The sequence below is a fragment of the Cervus elaphus genome, chromosome 7 (genome assembly GCF_910594005.1).
Source record: "Cervus elaphus chromosome 7, mCerEla1.1, whole genome shotgun sequence".
In the NCBI taxonomy this organism is placed as follows: domain Eukaryota; kingdom Metazoa; phylum Chordata; class Mammalia; order Artiodactyla; family Cervidae; genus Cervus; species Cervus elaphus.
Window position 1 is genome coordinate 42,985,745 of NC_057821.1, and position 20,128 is coordinate 43,005,872.

The window sequence follows — 20,128 nt, forward strand, 5'->3', positions numbered from 1 at the left end:
GAACCTGTGTCTCCCACATTGGCAGGTATATTCTTTACCTCTGAGCCACCGGGGAAGCCCCAATTCTGTTCTTTTTAATGCAAGTACTTTGTCAAACATTCACTGTCCTCATCACTTTCTCCTCTGCTTTTTTCTCCTTTCTTGTTCTAATGTTAATCTTGTTCTAACGGTACTATTTGCCAGATACTAGGCTAGGGTGTTAGATATGTTATCTCACTTAATCCTCACACAAGCATAATATGCACATTCTCTTTTTAATTCGTATTCTAAAGAACTGCCAGCTGCGGCTTAGAGAGGTGAATCCGCTGCCCAAGGTGGCAAAACTTCTAAGTGGTGAAGCTGGGCGTCAACCCAGCTAAAAACGCTGAGCTCTCCGTTACACCAGCGGTCTCACCAGCAGTCTGGTCAAGCATTTGAGGATGGAATTGATTCCACTGAGAGGGAATCTATAGCTTTCACAAGTGTTTTATGGGCATTCATTTCACAAAGAGCCATTTTCTGAAGTGGTTTCACCTACGACGCTTCTGTAACTTTTACCACCACTTGCACTAGATTGTTCTTGCCATTTTGGGGGGTAATGGAACGATTTGAGAATTTTGAGTCAAACTCCGTGAGTCACAGGTACTGAGCCCCTGACTTTACACATCCTTCTGAAGTAGAAACCCTTCTCCTTCCCATCCTTCCCACCTGCGGTCATGGATGTGGTCCAGCTGATCCTGTACTGCCTGGTGGGGAGGCCACTCAGGGGTGGGTTCAGGAGCATCTCTGGGAAGAAGAGGCTGCTGCTTCAAAGAGGTCTACCTGCCATAAAGCCCACCCCACCCCCCTCTCAGAGGAAGTTCTCAGCCAAGCTTTCATTTCTAGAATTTCACCTTGGGTTCTGGTTCTCAAACTAGTTTCCAGGCCTCCCAGCACTCATCCCAAAATCTTATGAGTAGTTTCAAATATAAAAGAGAAAGGAAGATTTCTTTCTTCCTTCACATGCATACATTTAATAACATGAAAACTATGACAAAGAGGCAAAAACAGTAAACTTGGCATTCTTTTAACTTTCTAATAATAGCGTGGGCAATATTCTCTTTGGAAAGTACGTGGGGGCAAGGCCAAGTTTGATAAGAGAAACCCAACAATCACCAGAACATCAATGGAACATTTGAGAACTCCCTTCTCCCCGTGGCCGGGTGACTCCTGAGTGTCCACATCTTGGAGTTAACTTTTGGCTGCTGCTTCAAGAACAGACCACTCAACCGGCCTCACTTCCCCAAAGGAATTCATACATAACATGATGGGAAAGTGTCCCTTGTTGCCTTCTTTGTTTGGGACGATGGAAAACATGAAAAATGAAAAGTATTTTCTCATGCCCAGAACACCCCTGGAGTAATAAGGAAAATGACCAAAAGAAGTCTGGAATCTGGATAGTGCTTTATACTCTTTCAAAGCATTTTCACATACATTTTTTTTCAATCAACACACATGACCACCTTTTGGTTTATGTGTTTTGGTTTACAACAGAAAAAGCAGACACCATCAGACAGCTAGACAGGGGGACAACTGGCGTCAGCACCCAGGCTGCATGCATGATTGGTCCAGCATTTTCTACCAGGTCCCTTCATGGGTCTCTCTCCTACTCTCACCATCTTTGATTTCTTCTCACCCTCCATAAGCACGCTGCTTGTCAGTTACAATGACATCGAACTGAAGATACGGATTTCAAAAGGAGGAAAACCACAAATCCCTTTTTTGACAAGAATACACAGATGACTTAATAAAAATAAACGTGGCACTCTTCGCTCTTGCCTCTTTATGGATGTCTTTCCTAGATTAAAAAGGCCCAGTTGGGGGCAGTTCACGGACCTGCTATTTCTATGTACACATCCTACCCCTTGGTAATAGAAGGGCCTTCACGGAGGGAAATTAGCTGCTAAATATTTCCCCCTGTCTCACAGCTTGGCCTGTCGATTTCGCCCAGATATAAAACATCTGGGCTCAGACAAGAAAACAGCACGTTCAGAGATGTGCTCCAGATGTGGAAGAGGACAGCTGTCCTCAAGAGTCTACACAGGACTAGCTCCGGGCACTCGTATTTCCCAAGGTCCTTTTCCAACTGCATCTCACCACAGCTTCTCTAGGACTGAGGGGGAAAAAAAAAAAAAAAGAGGTTGACCAGATAGCTGAATAAAACGCTAGAAGGTCATGAAGCAGCAATACTGGAAAGCACCCTGCAGGTGGCTCCCTGTGTGGTGCTCACATCATACATTTCAAAGCCCTGCTCACAGACAGTGAGGTGGGATCCACTTTGGGATGCTTCAGTCAAGCGAAGGGCTTCACAGAAAGGATGTTGTCTTCACATGGGGCTCATGCTTCTCCTGTCCAGGGTGACGTGGATGCACACCACGGAGCCTTCGACCTCAGAAAAAAGGTGCAGAAACCCTGCTCACACCAGTTCTGTCTTGTGAAGAGTCACTGGTTCCAGATGCTTATTTGGGGAGGTGACTGGGAGGAAAGCATGTTCCAGGGCAGGCTTAGAAAAGTCTGGAAATATACTCTGCTGTCGTGCAAACTTCTGAAAAATAAAGTCAAATAAAAGAGACACGTTGAGAAGTGAACAATCGGAAAAACGCATCACCTTGATTTAAACTCCATTCACTAGGAGCTGGCTGGACAGTTCATCTGGGCGCCCTCCTGAGGCTCACTATCGCACTCAGTCTACGGTGGGCTTCCACTAGTTCACTGTATCTCTGAAGCTCAACAAGGAGTCACAGACTGGGGCCATTTCCAGACCCTACCATTAGGATTTCCTGCATGGGAAGTCAGTGCCTAGAGAAATCGGCATTTGCCAACAAAACACTAAAGTCACTCATTTTTAAAATGTACCACCAGGTCATTCTAATTATGGGCTTCCCTGGTGGTTCCATGGTAAAGAATCTGCCCGCCAATGCAGGAGACCCAGGTTCGATCCCTGTGTCGGGAAGATCCCCTGGAGAAGGACAATGGCAACCCACTCCAGTATTCTAGCCTGGGAAATCCCATGGACAGAGGAGCCTTGTGGGTTACAGTCCAGGGGATTGCAAAAGAGTTGGACACGACTGAGCAACTAAACAACAATTATCTTCTCACGTGCAAATAACTCTAAAGACCAAGCTGTAAGTTCCCTGCTGCTGCTGCTAAGTCGCTTGGAAGGAAGGACAAATGTCTTAGCCTTTTTACATCCCCTCAATGCTTACATAAAGCCCTGTAAACGGCACGTGCTCACTCATACTGGATCCACGTCTAAAATAGCAACCAGAGAGATGAGTGTTGGGCCAGAGAGTCCACTAAGTGAATAGAAGGGCCCAGTGAGTATCAAGAACCAGCCTGGAGTGGCTCCAGGGTGACCCATGTCCTGGTCCCCAAATGGCCAGGACTTCCTGTTCCCGCTCAAGCCTACGAGACCGATGACTTCCTGGTGGGTCCGGCCTGGAGCTGGCCCTGCTCCCCCACAACCATTGTGACTCCAGGTGAGCAGCCACACACGAGGAGGCGTGGGGGGCAGGGAGGAGTCTCGGCTGGAGTCCGCATCCAACAGCTCAAGGGCGTGTCAAGGATACGGACAGCCATCCTCCACCCAGAACCTGCCCTGTGTACCTCTGACTTCTCAAGGTTAATGCTTAAAACACAGTGGAAGTACCAAAGTTATTAGAGGGACTCTAAGACAGCAGTCTCCAACCTTTTTGGCCCCCGGGACCAGTTTCGTGGAAGATGATTTTTCTGTGGACCAGGGGTGGCAGGGTAAGGGGGATGGTTTGGGGATGATTCAAGTGCATTACATTTATTGTGCACTTTAATCTACTGCCACTCCTGACAGAACAAGAGCTACCAATCCGTGGTCCGGAGGCTGGGGACCTCGGCTCTAAGAGAAAAGAGTTCAAGGGCAGATGAAGGAGACAAATCCATCACTGGAGTGGACAGGCTTGCTTATCCATCTATGGGCAGAAGAGCCCCTCTTCCAGTGTTGGACGGGCAAGGTCCCACGGTCTTCCAGCATATCTACAAGCCCTGTTGGTACTTTTTTAAAGACTTTTTTTCTTGATGTGGACCATTTTTTTAATGTTTTTATTGAATTTGTTACAATACTTCTGCTGTTTATTTTTTGTTTGTTTGGCCCTAAGGCACGTGGGATCTCAGCTTCCCAACTAGGGATTGAACCTGCATCCCGAGCCCTGGAAGGTGAAGCCTTGACCACTGAACTGCCAGGGATGTCCCGGCCTGCTAGTGCCCTAAGAGGATCCTTTCACCTTTCACAAACTTCCTTCACCTCCTGATTCACTTTCTCCTCAAACGGGTCTATGCATAACCACCAGATGGAGAACAAGCTGGGAGTCTCTCAGAGAGTCTCACAGTCTGGGGACCTCAGTAAGGCCAGAGTTCTGAGAACAGGTCCCTTCCCTTGCTATTATTAAATGATTCGCACCATCTACAAAAGGCGTTCAGATTGGTGCCCCAGGTAATCTCTTAATGAGAGATGTTTGCGAAAGATACTTACGCAAGTGAAAATGATGAGTGTTACGTAGAAAATGACCAGAGCCAACAGCAGGATGATCTCAGCTCTGTAGTTCTTAAAAGTCTCCCCTCTGTGTCCCTTAGAGCATCCTGCAAAAAGAAATAAGTAATATATGAAGCCACTGAATGGACTCTTCTACCAAGGTGAAAAACCAAGCATCCCCATTTTGAAGATGAGAAAAGCAAGGCTTAGACTCAATCAGAGGTTTGCTCAAGGTCACATGCTAATGAGCAGCTGAGCTCATATTTGAACCAGATCCAAGTGGCTCTAGTCTGACCACTTAAATTGGTGACAGCACCGCCTTTGCAGAGGACAGGAAAGCAAGTCAGCTGTTCTCTGTTCGTTTGCTCCCCGCTCCCCGCAGGACACACCCGCCCTCTCTGCTCTTCCTGCCGGGTCGCTCCATTTCTCATTCACGTGAATGATACTCAGGGCTGACTGCACCAGGAGGCAGCAGGGAATAAAGCAGAGACCGTATCAGGGCAGGCGTGGTAAGTGCCATGAACTCAAACACAGTAGAGAATAGGGCTGGAGACTGAGAAGCATATCGGGTGTGTGTGTTTGTGTGAGATAGTGAACCAAGTCCAAATACTGAGGCACTTCCTTGGTGGTCCAATGTTTAAGACTTCGCCTTCCAATGCAGGGGGTGATGGTTCCATCCCTGATTGGGGAGCTGAGATCCCACATGCCTTGTGGCCAAAAAACCAAAACATAAAACAGAAACAGTACTGTGACACATTCAATAAAGACTTTGAAAATGGACCATGCCAAGAAAAGAAAACTTTTAAAAAAATCCAAACATTGGCCCCTAACCAGTGCTTGCCTTCTCATGAGTGTGGGAATACGATCTTGAGTCAGATTCCTTTAAGCTCCTCCGTGGAAGGAGACAATAGCTGCTACACAAAGTCAGGGTCTCTGTAACAACATGTTTGTCATTTCAAGCTGCTAACAAGAGTTGGGCCAAAGTCAGATGCAAGGCATATTTTAAGCTATATCAAGAAAAGTTATGGAAAAAAGTCCAAGGAGATAATCCCTGTCTTGACACTCGAGTTCCTGGTCTTACTGCACAGAGTAAAAATGTGCCTTCTACTTGAGAAGCCTCTTTTCTTACTGGACTCTCTTTCTTTGGTCTGAGTTGAGGTATTGTGACATTCAGTCGCTGTAAGTGGGAAAGAAATTCTGTTCTCATGTTGAAAAAGGTGGAAACATGTAGCAGCTCTCTTAGGCCAGATTAGAGAGCCCCCAGTGAGCAGAATATTGCACAGCTATCTGATAAATTCAAGACTACCCAGTTTCTCTGTCTTCCAAAAACTAGACTTGGAAACTTCCTATTGGCTCCAAAGGCCTCTTAATGGATAAACAATAGTCAGATTTAGTTGCTTGACTCCATTTGCCATCTACCCCAATTAAACTGGGCTAGATTCCTTAAAAAAAAAAAAAAAAAGGAAAAGCAAAAAGAAGGCAGAGAAAGTTATGCTACCCTTGCAGCAGAATGTAGCTTTCAGACGCAGATGTGATCCACAGCTTCTGAATTAAAATTGGATTGAGCGGATCGAGGTCAGGACTTACACAAAGTGTCCTGCACGCTGTAGGAAAAAAACAGGTGCTGCAGACCACCTCACCTGTCACCTTGAGGGTCACGGTGCCACTCAGGTTTCTCTGCCCTTCCGGACCCAGCAGAGTGCACCTGTAGGTCCCCGAGTTGCAGCTCGTAGTGTTTCGGAGTCTCAGGGAGTACTGCCGTTCCCTGGGGGCCTCTGAAGAGTTCCTCTGCTGAGGGGACTGCAGGTCTTCCTGGGTCACCTCCACCCTCTCTGCTCCCCCGTCTGTGAGCTGTTAAGAAAGAATCACATACAGACTCAGGGACCAAGAGTATATAGACTTGTGGTTGCCAAGGGGGACGGGGTAGGGAGGGGTGGACTGGGCGCTTGGAATTAGCAGATGCAAACTATTACCCAGAGAATGAATAAACCTCAAGGTCCCACTGTATAGCACTGGGAATTATCTTCAATATCCTGTGACAAACCATCTTGGAAAAGAATGTATACATGTATAACTGACTCACTTTGCTCTACAGCAGAAATGAACACAACACTGCAAATCAACTATACTTCAATAAAATAAATTTAAAAAGCAAGAGTCAGATTTGCATCATGCTCTACTGTCAGAACCCACAAGCCCTTGGGTCTCCGAGATGTCAATATTCTACCTCTTACTTTCATAAAATCTACCCTCAGCTGGCTGTTTTAAAAAAAGATACTGTGAGTATATGTGATGTTTGCAGGGGGGAGGAGAGAATCTAAGAGGATTCTTTACGGTGCCATCTCTTTTTGGAATAAGATCAGGACTGCATTTTATGATTCTCTGTATCCCAACTTCCACTCTACATGAAGAAGACAGTGTTCCTGTTGACAATAACCTTGCATCATTGATGATTATGTGATGAAGTGCATGAATCACGCTGAATCACATTCTCTTGCCGGCTGTTGTCTATTCAATGTTCCCTTGTTTTCTTCAGATACCAACTCATCCAGTGACTGATTCTTATTTTTGTAGCTCAGGGTTTTATTTAGAAAACGTTCCTAAATTTGTTAAGGTCATTGCCGGACAACTTGACCAAAAAAACACAGAGATGCAGATGAGCAAAGCCTCCCATGAAGAGTCATCCTGTCCTTCAGAAATGGCATACATGTGGGCTCATCCATGACCCTGAGGATGTGCCACACTCAGCCCTCTGCTACGGCAGGAAGACAGCTGACAATAGCGCCACGTGGAGATTTTCTATCAGGCTACTTGGCAGTTGTACCAAGATACACACGGAAGGGCAGATGTGCCCGCTAAGTCACTTCAGTCGTGTCCGACTCTTCGCGACCCTATGGACTGTAGCCCACCAGGCTCCTCTGTCCATGGGATTCACCAGGCAAGAACACTGGGGTGGGCTGCCATGCCCTCCTCCAGAGGACCTTCCTGACCCAGGGATCAAATCCAGTGTCTCCTCGGCTCCCGCACTGCAGGCAGATTCTTCACTGCTGAGCATCAGGGAAGTCCCCACGGAACGGCAGTTATGCCTTAAATCACTGAAGCCAGGATGGATCAGCCTGACAGGAGTAGATGCCAAGTTTACCCACACTAACCTGGCTGGTTTTCTTTCCCTGAACAATCTTTGTGATGAAACTGGTGGAGTCTTTCCATCATCTCCTAGTCCCACGATCAAGTACACACCATGTTCACCATCAATTCTCTTTCTCCCCAGGTATATTTTTAACTGGCCTAGTTAACTTGCTCGTTGGTCCTCCACTGAAATGTTTTAAAGCTTCTAAACCTGATTTACAGAAACAGGAAAGCCAATCACTGTTTTCAGGGCTCCAGGGCAGCCCCGAGCCTTTGCTCAGTGGCTGGGGACCAGCAGGGGGCCTGGGGTCTGGTGGCATTCCTTCCTGGTTTCTGGCACCACTGCCCTCTCTGGCTGCACCTGCCACTGTTTCATCTCCTGTAGGGAGCATCTCCTGCAGGGAGCACCCTACAACTCCTCTCCTAGTTTCACTAGGCATCCGCACAGGGAAATAAATAACCAAGGAATGCGGGAAACAGAGGCAGAGGCAGCTCAACACAGGAGACATACACGCATGTGTGCACACACACACCCTCCTCGGTTTCTGCTTCAGGTATTAGGTCGGGGGATGCTCCGTGAGGTCCATGGGAAGCTCGGGTTCCCGCCTCCGCAGCCCCAGCTCCAGTGAGCACGCCCGTGGAGTGGCCTGCAGAGACATCTGGTGGTAGATTTATCGCTCCTGCAAGAATCCCCACTTCATTCACTCCCAGCACCAGGCTGAAACTAACAGCTTCTCTCAGGCTGAGTCTCTGAACATCAATCGCAATTCTTGAAAGTTTTGCTTGTGTTGAAAAGTTCCTTGCTAAATAATCAAGGATCTACAGACTGGGGCATTTAGGTGTTCAAAAATAAAGCAAGAAAACAAAAGAAGGAGTTGTGGTCAAGGAACTGATTCTAGAACACGTCTAAGTTAGCCCAGTTCTCCTCTTTTCAGGCATGATGAAACCAGTAAGTGCAGCCTTATCACATACCTGCACCTCTCCCCTCACCCACTGCTTGACGAAGGGCTCCCTTGGACTACAGCTTTTGGTGCGTCAGCTGCCCAGGACCATCCAGGGTCAATTGCTTCCAAGACTCCCCCCATACCCCACCCCAGCCTCAAAGGCCAGTTTGAACTAATTAATTCAGCTTAATCTCTGCAGTCCCCATGATACTGTCTCATCCTGCTTTGCTTTTCTGAATTAACCTCCAAATGGGTTCAACTCAGATTTCTTTCTAACAGCACAAGAAGTGAACATGTCAGTCGCTCAGTCATGTCTGACTCTTTGCGACCCCATGAACTGTAGCCCGCCAGGCTCCTCTGTCTATGGGATTCTCCAGGCAAGAATACTAGAGCAGGTTGCTATTCTCTTCTCCAGGGGGACCTTCCTGACCCAGGGATCAAACCCCAGTCTCCTATACTACCAGTGGAGTCTTTATAATCTGAGCCACCAGGAAGGCCCCTCTTTCTAACCAACATCACTGGAACTCAGTTTTGCTAGAAATCCCTGCATTGGAAAAGACGTGAGCTTGGCTGCAACAGTCAGTTTGAGATTATCTACCTCTGGTTTTCTCCATCGGAGGGATCTTCTCTCCTATCCAGTGACCCCTCCCTCAACTCAGAAAGGCCCGTCTGAAAGTCAAGATCAAAACTGAGAACCCCTCTGAAAGCTAGTAGAAATATAAACTATTGTGCTTTATTTACATGAAGATGGGCCCCTTATCACGATGGCTGCTGGGAACTGCTGAGCCAAGTATGCGGTGGGGATCAGAACTGACCGGCAGTGGCTTGCTATCTACTTGCAGAAAATTCATTTTAAAAAATCAGCAGTAACAACACAACAGTAGTTTAAGTGATGGTCAGATTTCCACAGGTGTCTGGCAGAACCTCCAGAGAGGTTATTTTCAAATAGCAAAGCAAAGGCAGGGTGAGATCATGAATGAAAGTAAGAAGGAGAGGAAAGTCAAAGAATCCCAAGGCGGCCTTCAGAAATATGATTTACTGAACCGCGGCAGCCCTCAGTGAGATCAGGCAAAAATATCTTAACTTTCACAGGGTCATCTTTCAATGACCCCTTCCTGGGTCTTCTTGAAAGACCCGGAGAACTGAGAGAAGTACTGGCTGATAACCTGAGTCCTCTTGCCAAAGTAATGAACAGTTCTCTGTGCCTGATAACTCACTGTAACAAAAGGAGGCTTCTGTAAATTCATGCAGTGCACCTGGAAATTGTTCAGAGCCCTCCCTTAGCTTCAAGCTGTAGGTATGTACATTGCCTGTCCTACTTGCCCTGCCTTTTGCGTACAGCTGCAAAAAAATTTAGTTGTAGTTTTCACATTAATGTCACATGCTTATGATGGGAGTGAGGTGCTCGCAGTACCAAGAGACCATATGCAAAAGAGACTTTATGCAAAAGATCAAATCCTCGTCTTCTGCGCGGTGGCCAAGCAGCCATCACACTGCAGTAGAGGGTGAGTTAGCCATGGCTGGAGCAGCACCGTTCAAGAATCAGAGGAATTTCAGGGGGAGGAACATGGAATTACAGCAAATGGGCCATCCTCAACTTCGCCTGGTTTTATGAGTTCTTATAAACATTTGAGCTGGCTCAAAATCAACCACTGGCAAGAACGACTCCCAGCATTCCAAATCTAAAAGTGTTTCATTGCCTCTCTGCAGAAGCATTTTAGGAAATAATAATTTATAACAAAAGGAACCCTCGGATTCATTCACAGCCAAGTGTAATTGATGGGGACTATTTAGCGCACACTCTGCGAGGCTAATATTGCAGAGGGCTGGACCACAGCATGAAGTGAACAAATTAATTCCTCAAAACATTCACCCCAATTATGTTTTTAAATTCCACATTTCGTGCATTAACTCTTATGCTGACAAATTCTTCCCAATTGAAACAGAAAAGGGCGAAATATAAGACATCTCCTTTTCAGAAGGCCTATAGACCTTTGACTAGTCTCAAGGCCTCCAATTTGACTAAATAATTTAAATACCATATTCATTCTCTAAGATGGAGACCTAAGCCTTAAATTAAAACACTGAATACTAAATCAAGCAAATACAAGTACTAATTTTAAAGGCATGTGAATTAAGTTTTTTTTTAACTGGTGGATAAATTTGAACTAGAGAGAAACAAATCAAGTAAATATCTAAATATGGCTGAAACAGAACCAATATTTCAGTCAAAATCCTTACTGTGAGAAGTTTTTTAGAAGTTTACATAATTTTATCCAAATATATGCTAACTTCATAGATTACCATAGATTACCTAGATTATCTAGATTACTATATACCATATTTGTTTCATTCCTACAGCAAAGAATTTTGATTTGACAACCCTGAAATCTGAATTTATCACATATGACATGTGTTTGGAATGTGATAGTAAAGTAAAAGAAAAGGAAGAGATTTTTTGAGGGTAAAAATGTGTGCACACATATATGCATATAAATATTTAATCCAACAATTTAATTAAATATATTTAAAGGAATGGACATTAAGTACTTAAGGTGGTATTAAATTAATCTGATATATTCCAATCACATTGAACAGCTTTTTTTTTTTTATTGCATTTCCCATGCACTAACATTCATGTACCTTGGTTTCTAACTCAATTAAAGTGCCAATATAATCCCCATTCATCATAAAAACAGCTCTTTATAACGTACAAAATAGTTTGGCTCAGAGGTTGATGTCATAATGAGGGTAGAATGTATGAGCATTAACATCGTTTTTTCTAAGTGTAGTTTTATTGGAAAAATGATTTTCCACTTTGAAATTTACTGGGTCTAACAGACAGACTTGGATTTATGGCTGTAACAGAGCCATGAGTATGGCAGAGGCGATGTAATGAAGAGCTTTGGACTTGGGCAGATGTGGAAACAAATCCCACCGCTAGCTCTGCTCTCGGCGAAAGGGACTGAAGAGCCCTCAGGCTTCATTTGCTCCCCTGAGATGGCGGAAGGGTAATTAACATCTCCCAAAGTTGGTGTGAAGATACCTATGATGATGTAGGTGGATCATGGAGCATAATGTCAATCACACCTAAAAATGTTACCACTCTCTTTTTTTTTCACAGCTAAGGTTTCCTTCAGCATTCTAAATACTTCCCTGCACTTAGGAAATATTCACAAAGACATTATTTACTGAATGAATGAGTGAATTTTAAAAACAATGCATAAGTCGATCCAGAATCAGAGGGCCTGAGGTCAAGCCCTGGCTGCTTCATCAGATAACTGGGTCATTGCTGGGAAATCCCTTCACCTCTGACTCTGATTTCCTCACCTGTAACTACCTACTTCCCTCTTGGTTATTTTAAGGATCAAATGAGAAAACATACAATAGTGCTTTGTAAGTGGTAATGTTGGACAGAGGAATTGGTGTTATATCCGACAGCTTTCTATCTCTAGCCACCCATTCAGTCATTTCTTCCTGCTGATCCTTCCTGTCTCCTCTCTGGCAAAGCTGTTCTAGAAGTCTCAATCTCTGCTCTAGAGAGAAATTATTTTTCTATCCACAAGGTCTCCAAAATAGTCAGAATATTCTGAATTTTCTACGGCATCATCGTAATTGGTAAAGCTCCTCTGGAACTAGGATTTGAAGAGAAGGTTAGGCTACTCACTGTTCATGCGAATCATCCTTCTCCCAAGAGCTTCTTACGGATCCTGCTGGACCCTGGAGGGGTGTTCCTGAATTCCTGAATCCTCTGAATTCATGTTCTTCAAGGGTAATACCTCTCATTCTAGAAAAGGCACACTTGACCCAAGCCTGACCTCTGTGACCAGTAAGACTGGTTCTGACAAACCATGACCCAATCAAAGCCACTTGAGCATAATCAGACATTTGTTGAGATGGAAGAGGCGCAATCTCTTCCTTGGCACTTGACCTTGGGAGGACAGACAGGTCTGCAGTTATCGGCTACTATCTCACTGCCTCGTGGAGGCTGACAAGAAAACCAACACAAAGGAAGGGCAGGTTGAGAGACAGAAAGTTACCAAGTCCTGTGGACAGCCATGAACCTCCACATCTAGCCTTACTCCAAACTGGGTGGCTTAAAACAACAGAACTGTATTCTCTCGTGGTTCTGGAGGCTGTTAAGTCCAACATCAAGGTGCTGGCAGGGTCACACGCTCTCTGAAGGAGAGAATCTGTCTCATGCCTTGCTCCCAGCTTCTGGTGATGCTGGAAACTGGCATTCCTTGATCTGTAGACACATCACTCCCATCTCTGCCGCCATCTTCACATGGGGTTCTCCCTGTGTGTCTGTCTCTGCCTCGGTTTTCTTTTAATGACATCAGTCACTGGATGCAGGGTCCACCCTGATTAAGCATGACTTCATTTTAACTTGGTTACATCTGCAAAGACCTCATTTCCAAATAAGGTTCCACTCACAAACACCAGGGATTAGGACTGACACATGTCATTTTGTGGGACATTAACCCACAACATCAACCATAACTGAAGTATGAACCATATTTTCATTAAAAAAAAATTGTTTCAACTATAGAAGCCGATATATTCCCTTTTCTTGAAGCCAGTTTTGACTGGATTACAAGCCTTCACAACAGAAAGATTGCTAATTGATAGGTGCACCTTGTCTCACTCCAAAAATAAACGTGGCACATAAAGGAGGACCTTCACACGGCTCCAACCTCAGGGCCAGTCCTGCTTTGTCACTTGGGCTCACATGCCTCCCATTCCTCAGGGAAAGAGACACCAGGGTCTGATTGGACTCAGAACCTCTGTTCTCCAGAGCTGACCCAGTGAGCCTGGCCATAGGTGAATATGAATTCTCCACAGCAAGAAGTATCTGTCTTTTCCCTTTGGTTTTCCCCATCTGGACCAATAATCCTGGACAACTACCCGTTCTTCTGGGATCTGTCTTCTCTTGGACAATTGAGACAAGAACATGCGGTAGACTAACTCGTGTTCCACAAAAATATCAAGTGATACTCACAAGCCTTGGGCTCTTACATCTGTACCAGAACTACAGGACACACAGAAATTTGACCCAGGTAGACCTCAGCGCAAAAACAAAAGTCAAAAATGTGCTTCAGGGTGGAAAGAGTCTTAAAGAAGCACTTTAGTTCAGCTCTGTTGTGAGCTAGGGACTGTTGGTAGAAATTCTGGGGTTATCCCAAGAGTTTCCAGGAAGGGCTTATGGAGAACAGTTGTATTAATAGATGGAGGAAGCCCCCTTTTAAGGTAATGAATCTCTTTTTAGTCCTGCCCTACATAAAACCTTCCCTTATATCACCGAGACCTTCTCCTAACTTCCTCTTCTTTGTGAAGTGACATAACCATATACAGAACTAAGATCATCAGTCCTCATGTGATTCGGGTTCCCCCTTTTATTTATGGAAAACAAGTGTTTGCAGTTTTTAGTATTTCACTCTCAGCTGTCTTTTCCCTCCCACCCCTCTTCCAAGCTGAAAGATTTTTAGCAACGTTTCTCATCATGGTCCAAAAATCTCAGTGCTCCATCATTTTCATCTGGCTGGGATTTCTTCCACAGCCTGGCTCACTGGTCCCTAGAAGCACATGGACAACAGGACTGGTGACCAAGAGAGAAAGGGGAGGTGAACCCCAGGCAAGCATTGCCACAGAGTTAACGGAGCTGTGTGCCACAGCTCACAGAGTTAACTCAACGGCAGTTTCACCGCAGCACAAGACTGCAGCCTGCCTCTGACACTCATCTTCCAGGATTAATTATATTCTACCTCTCACAGTAAGAAATACGATTTTCTTCTGAGATATTTTCCATTATGTTGTCCTCTTTGCCTAAAAACTGTCAAAGGCTCCTTGACGCTGAATGGACCAAATTCTAGCCCACATGATTCAGCATTCAGGGGGCTTCACCCTCTGTTCCCAGCCTGCTTGCTGGCACTACCTCCCTGTCCTCTGTGAGATAATCCTTCCTTCCAGATTAGTAGTTACCCATCAGCTCCCCCAAAACACCTGTGCCTTCCAGGTCCATGCCTCTGTCCTCTGGTAAATGTTCTGGATTGGTCTTAGGACAGCCACTGCCAGGCCCAGGACTTGGCACACATTTGGGACATAGAAATATTAACTAAATGATGAAAATGTAAATATGACAGGCATCTGAAAACTAACTTTATGCCTTTCATAGTCTGACCTAATGGTTATTCAATCAGGTCAAGTAATACTGGGCCCAATGGGGATGATATGACTTTTCTTTGACGCTCACACAAGCCTTGTTTTTTACATTTGAGTGTTTCGGTGCTTCTATATTTAATATGGAAATGTTTCCTTCTTCTCCTAAAACATCTGAACTCTTATCTTAAAGCAGACAGCATTCTAGAATCAGGTTAAGTGCGGTGAGCGGCATGCATTGTCTCCTCGTGGGGCTGTCAGAGTTGGTAGCTGAGCTGCTGCCATCTGCCCGGGCCACTCATCAAGCCTAGACCCTCCGAGGGCGCCTCCTTAGCGCCTCCTTGCTTTGTGGCTCACTATCACACAAGATGCTACAGAGACAGAATATAGGAGACTGGCGATGCCCATGGCGGACAGCTCTTAACAAACACATCAAGGACAAGCAAGAGCCGTGGAACGACTATCTTAGAACTTTCCAAGTGGCCACACACAAGCCATCAACCTGCTCTCCCTTAGTCCCCAGAAGAGCCCCTGACCTGCCACAGCTGCAGCTCTTCTAAATATGATAAAAGTCAAGTCTGCTCTAGTCTCTGAAATCACGGTCTCACTTCCCCTTTATCCCTTCCCTTGGAAATCATCTAAAAAGGGCACTTGTCTTGTGACGCAGGTCTGTCCTCTCCTCCGCAGTGTCACTCAGAGATGAAACCTAGATCCTCTTTCGATATGCATCAACACAGGCTGTGGGGGCTCCCAGAACAATACGAGATGGAGATATGTTTCCCTCGTGAGTAACCTCTCATCATCAGCAGTGGCCAACCTCACCCACGCCCAGACGCTCCATGCACCCAATGCCATCCTGCCCCGCCGGACCTACTGTAGCCTCGTGAAAGAGAGCATGGACCAGGCTGCCCCACGAGAAGCACAGACTGGCCCCTGAACGGATGGTCTTTCTCCTGGCAGACATGGAATTGTGCAATGATCTTCTTATGCTAGAATCTAACCAGAGGTCACGGCCGTTGGTAGAAGAGGGCTGGACCAAAGCCTATGTGCATTATAATATCTCAAAACATCTCCTCCAACAACCACAATCTATTCACGATCTTAACAGCTAAACTGGATGCATATACTGAATTTTCTTTTTCTTCTCAATCATTCACTCTGCTTTAAAGGGTACAATACAGGAAGGGATGAGAGGAGGTCCCATTCTTGGATCCCAGTTGGGAAGAGAAAGAAGAGTTGGGCTAACTGGAATGGGGCTACCAGCGCCCACTCTTGGCTCCACCTTTGACCCCACGCCCCGTGCAAGTCTAGATTATATTCCTCAACCCCAACCCCCTGTCTTTGTATCTTGGAGACACACAGAATAAGATGGACATTGTTCCTTCCCAACTCACGCTAATGTTGCAAACACTAACTAGACACCGTCTGCTTTGAGTCTTCTGGTAAAAGGCACATGAAAAGAAACACATGGTTTACATGGGCTCTTTTGTTCACTGCAAGTAATCAGTGCCAACTGGACAGTGGCAGAATGCTCCGGGGTGCCAGGGAACTGAGTGGTAAATGGATTTTTTAATCGTGAGTCATTATAACTGTAATTGTGGTATGCAGAAAACCTGCAAGAATGTGATTCAATCTGGCGGACAGAGAAAACCCACACTGCAAAAGACTCTCTGCTTACTTGTCCGGCACACTGCCCACAACTGTGCAAAGTGGTTTTACCAACTACCCTACTGATGATGCAGTGAGGTTGGCTGTGGTCACCAGGCTTAAATTCCCCACTTTATAACTACCTCTAAAGCTTCATGGAAACATTTTACAAGAAAGTTGTGGGTGAAAATGACAAGATAATCTTCTGTAAAACAAAGAATTTCAGTATTTCACCACTGGCTTTATTTCCAGAACATTACCGTTTTTGTTGTACAAGCACAATTGATGCAAAAAAGTATAATTACTGGGTTGGAAAAAAAACAAATATCTACAGAATATGCTGAGATCTGTTAAAAAGAGCTTGAAAAACAAAGCGTATCACTTTCAAGGTATCTGATTAGTTTACTGAAATAGCACAGCTCTCCTATCCACCACAACTCCATCACACTTTCTTTCTTGAACAAATAAATTGGGCGTGATTTTTCAATGACTCTATTCCATGGACCAACAGAAAAAATAGAATGCCAAGAGACTGTTGTCTTTTTTCTTAGCAGAGTTTTGAGAGCCCTTCAAGGTAAAGTTTGTAAGAACTGTGTTCAACAAACAAGCACATACATTATAGGGTTACATCACCAGCTGACATCCAAGGAAAAGCCAGAGGTTAATCGCTCTGGTTTACTACATCATTCCAAATGACCCTGTGCAAGATTTAACTTGACAACTGTTTGAACTTTACAGTCTGAAATTTCATCTACTTGTTTCATGAGTACTTTGCAATTACTCCCCTGGGGATATTAATATTGTTTTCCCTTTTTAATTAGTCTGGAAAGGATCATGGTTTCATGTTTTCCCCTCCTTTTAGATAACCAAGTCCCTGCCTGGCTAGCCCAAAGACACTTTCATTTTCTTTAAGGAATTAAGATAGAAAACAGAAATAACAAGACAGACCTCTAAGAACTTAGGCTGTGGAGCCAGACTGCTGGATTCAAACCCCAACTCTAGCCAGCTGTGTAACAGTGAGTAGGTTACTTCAGCCCTAAGGCTGTTTCCTCATCAGTGATAGGATTTATCTCTTAAGTCCACTGGAACTGCTGATGCATGAAGACATTTACCTCAGAGCTTGGCAGGTGGTGACTACCCAAATAATACTGGTTTTCCAATATTTCTGTTTAAATGCTATTGTTTTTACAAGGGAACTATTTTGGAATTGCTGTCTTCTCTGATCCCACAGTGACTAAGGTGGAAATGAAGCAGGAATAATAACAAACCTATTTGCATACACAACACAGGGCCCCCAGGGCCTCAGCACCATTTCCACGGTGCATAATCACAAAAGGTTGGCCTGAATTCACGGAGCACCTTTGAAACGAACAGGGCAAACACTGGGTGCCCTGCAGGAGACACAAAAGCTGTGGCACTGTCCCTAGGGAACTGACAATCTGGTTACGAGAGAACACACACACACACACACAGAGAGATAATGGTCCTAGGCTGCCTTATTAAATGGCTAGATACTTCTGTAGGTTCTTACAGCATCTTTTATGGTGGGCAGAAGAAAACCCAGCGTTTGGTGGAAAACTACAAAGGCACAGAGATTTCCAGCAAGGTAGGATGACCAATCAGCGAGCTAACCAAAGCAAGGCTGGGATATCATAGTCACTGGGCTTCAACCCGAGGTGCCACTGTGGCAGTAACCTCATTAAAGGTGCTGAGCAAAAAAATATAAATAAACCAGTGACAGCAAACAGTTGGGTTGCTTGGGTTTGCAAGGCCACCACAACCACAATCTTAGAAGCTGAAAAGGTTAGAGTTGAGAGGAAACCTTAAAAAAGCGTCAATCTGACTCAATCCTCTGGTGGTAGGGTAGGTGATACTGCTTTTACATACGAGGACCCTCCAATGCACCATCACAGAAGCCCTCCTTGCTGGAACTTTCAGAATGCTCAGAGGGAGAAGGAGAAAGGGATGGGGAGGAGGCCAAGGGTTTCCCAGAAAGGGGATGACTGGCAGATAGCTACCATCCAAGAAAAGAGCCTACATTGGCTTCTATCCGGTCATCTTTCCCCTCAAATTGCCGCCTCCCTTCTCCCCAAATGTGTAAGCACCGCAGTCACCAAACAGCAGAAATAATAAATCCAGAGACATGCCTCATGGCCAGTGTCAAATCTTCACCAGCTGCCTTCTCTCTGGCCTGCTGACCACAACCACAGGTGGCCCCTAGAATTAATCCAAATAAGAGGTTCTCTGCTCTCCAAAATGTCTTATCTGGATCATTCACCTCAGGCCACCTTTAGAGGCAAGATTTAAGGTCCCCGGGGGAACCACATCTATGTCAGCCTGTACCTGGATGCGGATGGGCTTAGAGTCGCGATGGGAGAGGCGTGTGCGAAGACCCGGTACCGGTACCGAGTGCAGTTACGGGCGATGTCCCCGGTCCCCCAGCCACAGAGGGGCACCGGCCCGAGGGAGGTGGTTCCCCCTCCTGCAATTAAACCACCAAACCCTAACCCGCCAGCCTGGCCGCACTTACCTTGGCCCAGGAGACCGCGTAGGGGACCTGAGGGTCCCAGGGGGCAGTGCAGGGCAAGTCCACATCCTCCGAACAGGCCACCTTCACCTCCCGCGCCGCGGGTGCCAGGCTGCATGCTGCAAGAGGGAGAGAGAGCTGCGTGAGCAAGCGAGAAAAGGGGGTGTTGCGGGGAGGCGGGCGGGGGGCGCCGGGCGTCCGCAGGCCCTACCGCAGCTCAGGAGCAGGAGCTGGAGCCCGCGTGACATCGCTGAAGACTGCCGGCCAGGGGCCCTGGCGCCGGCTTTTATACACGCGCTCACCAGGGACTTCCCCGGGCGCCGGTCCCGGGGGATCCCCGCGGGCGGCGGAAGCGGCGGTGCACCTCCCCCGCCCCCGCGGCGGCCACCCGGAGAGCCCCGGCCCCGCCCCCGAGCTCGGCCACGCCCCCGAGCCCGGCCCCGCCCCCCTGGGCCCGGCCCCTCCCCGAGCCCCCGGCCCGCGTCGCTGGTGGTGATGCTGCTCTGGCCTCTACCCGACCGCGGCGACCCCAGTGCCGGCGGAACGCGCCGCTCCCGGGGCTTGGCAGCCGCGCGCGCACACGCCGGACACCCTGCAAACAGAGGCGGGAGCCGGGCCAGCCGGGGCTGTTAGGTCCTGTGAGTGGAAGCGAAACCATGTTCTGAGTGGATGAGCTACTCCATCACGGTGAACCCAGGTCCTCGCACTTGTCCTGGTTCCATGATCATGAGACTCGGTTTTGCCAGGCACCCGGCAAATCCGTCATACATCGCCCCCCGCCCCACCCCTGCCTGCTGGCGTTGTCCATCCATAGCATCAAGGCTGTTTAAATTATTTCAGCAAAGGACAACCTCTCCTGTTAAAACAAAGGTTATACACACATACACACACAGAGAGGGAGAAAATGTATAAGAAAGATTTCTTTTAAATCCAGAATAAAATAGAGATTGCCTCTGACCAACCAGAAATAACCTCTGGTTACATTTTGGAGTCTTTGCTTCAATGCATAGATACTCCACATGCTGTTTTGTAACCTGTAATTTTGTAATATGTAATTCATATTGACTTCATATTTGCAAGAGCTTCCACATCATTAAAAGGATTCAACAGCATCATTGTTACTGCTGCGTAATAGTCCATCTAACAGTTGTTTGATAAATTAGAACCTACTAGTGTTAGACATGCTTAGTCTAGGGTTAC

At 46.3% G+C, this 20,128-nt stretch overlaps 1 protein-coding gene across 2 annotated transcripts; it reads right to left on the bottom strand.

Annotated features, from left to right (window-relative positions):
- Positions 1–1,402: 1,402 nt before the first annotated feature.
- CD83 (CD83 molecule) lies at positions 1,403–19,348 on the bottom strand. Of its 2 annotated transcripts, none has more exons than XM_043908499.1 (5): positions 19,140–19,348; positions 18,932–19,047; positions 6,163–6,373; positions 4,523–4,629; positions 1,403–2,563 (listed from the first exon to the last, which is right to left on the bottom strand). In XM_043908499.1, exons 1-5 carry the CDS (start codon positions 19,174–19,176, stop codon positions 2,435–2,437), a joined length of 600 nt encoding a protein of 199 aa, XP_043764434.1. In that variant the 5' UTR covers positions 19,177–19,348; the 3' UTR covers positions 1,403–2,434. The 2 variants fall into 2 exon arrangements, with proteins under 2 accessions (XP_043764434.1, XP_043764435.1); XM_043908500.1 differs by having other exon boundaries at positions 1,403–2,560; positions 19,140–19,320.
- Positions 19,349–20,128: the final 780 nt, after the last annotated feature.

Coding starts and splice junctions, on each gene's coding strand:
- CD83 (XM_043908499.1), bottom strand. CDS start 19,176: ATGTCACGCGGGCTCCAGCTCCTGCTCCTGAGCTGCG. Junction 19,048..19,139: donor GCTCCTGCTCCTGAGCTGCG/GTAGGGCCTGCG, acceptor TCCCTCTTGCAG/CATGCAGCCTGGCACCCGCG. Junction 6,374..18,931: donor ACGCGGTCTCCTGGGCCAAG/GTAAGTGCGGCC, acceptor CTTTCTTAACAG/CTCACAGACGGGGGAGCAGA.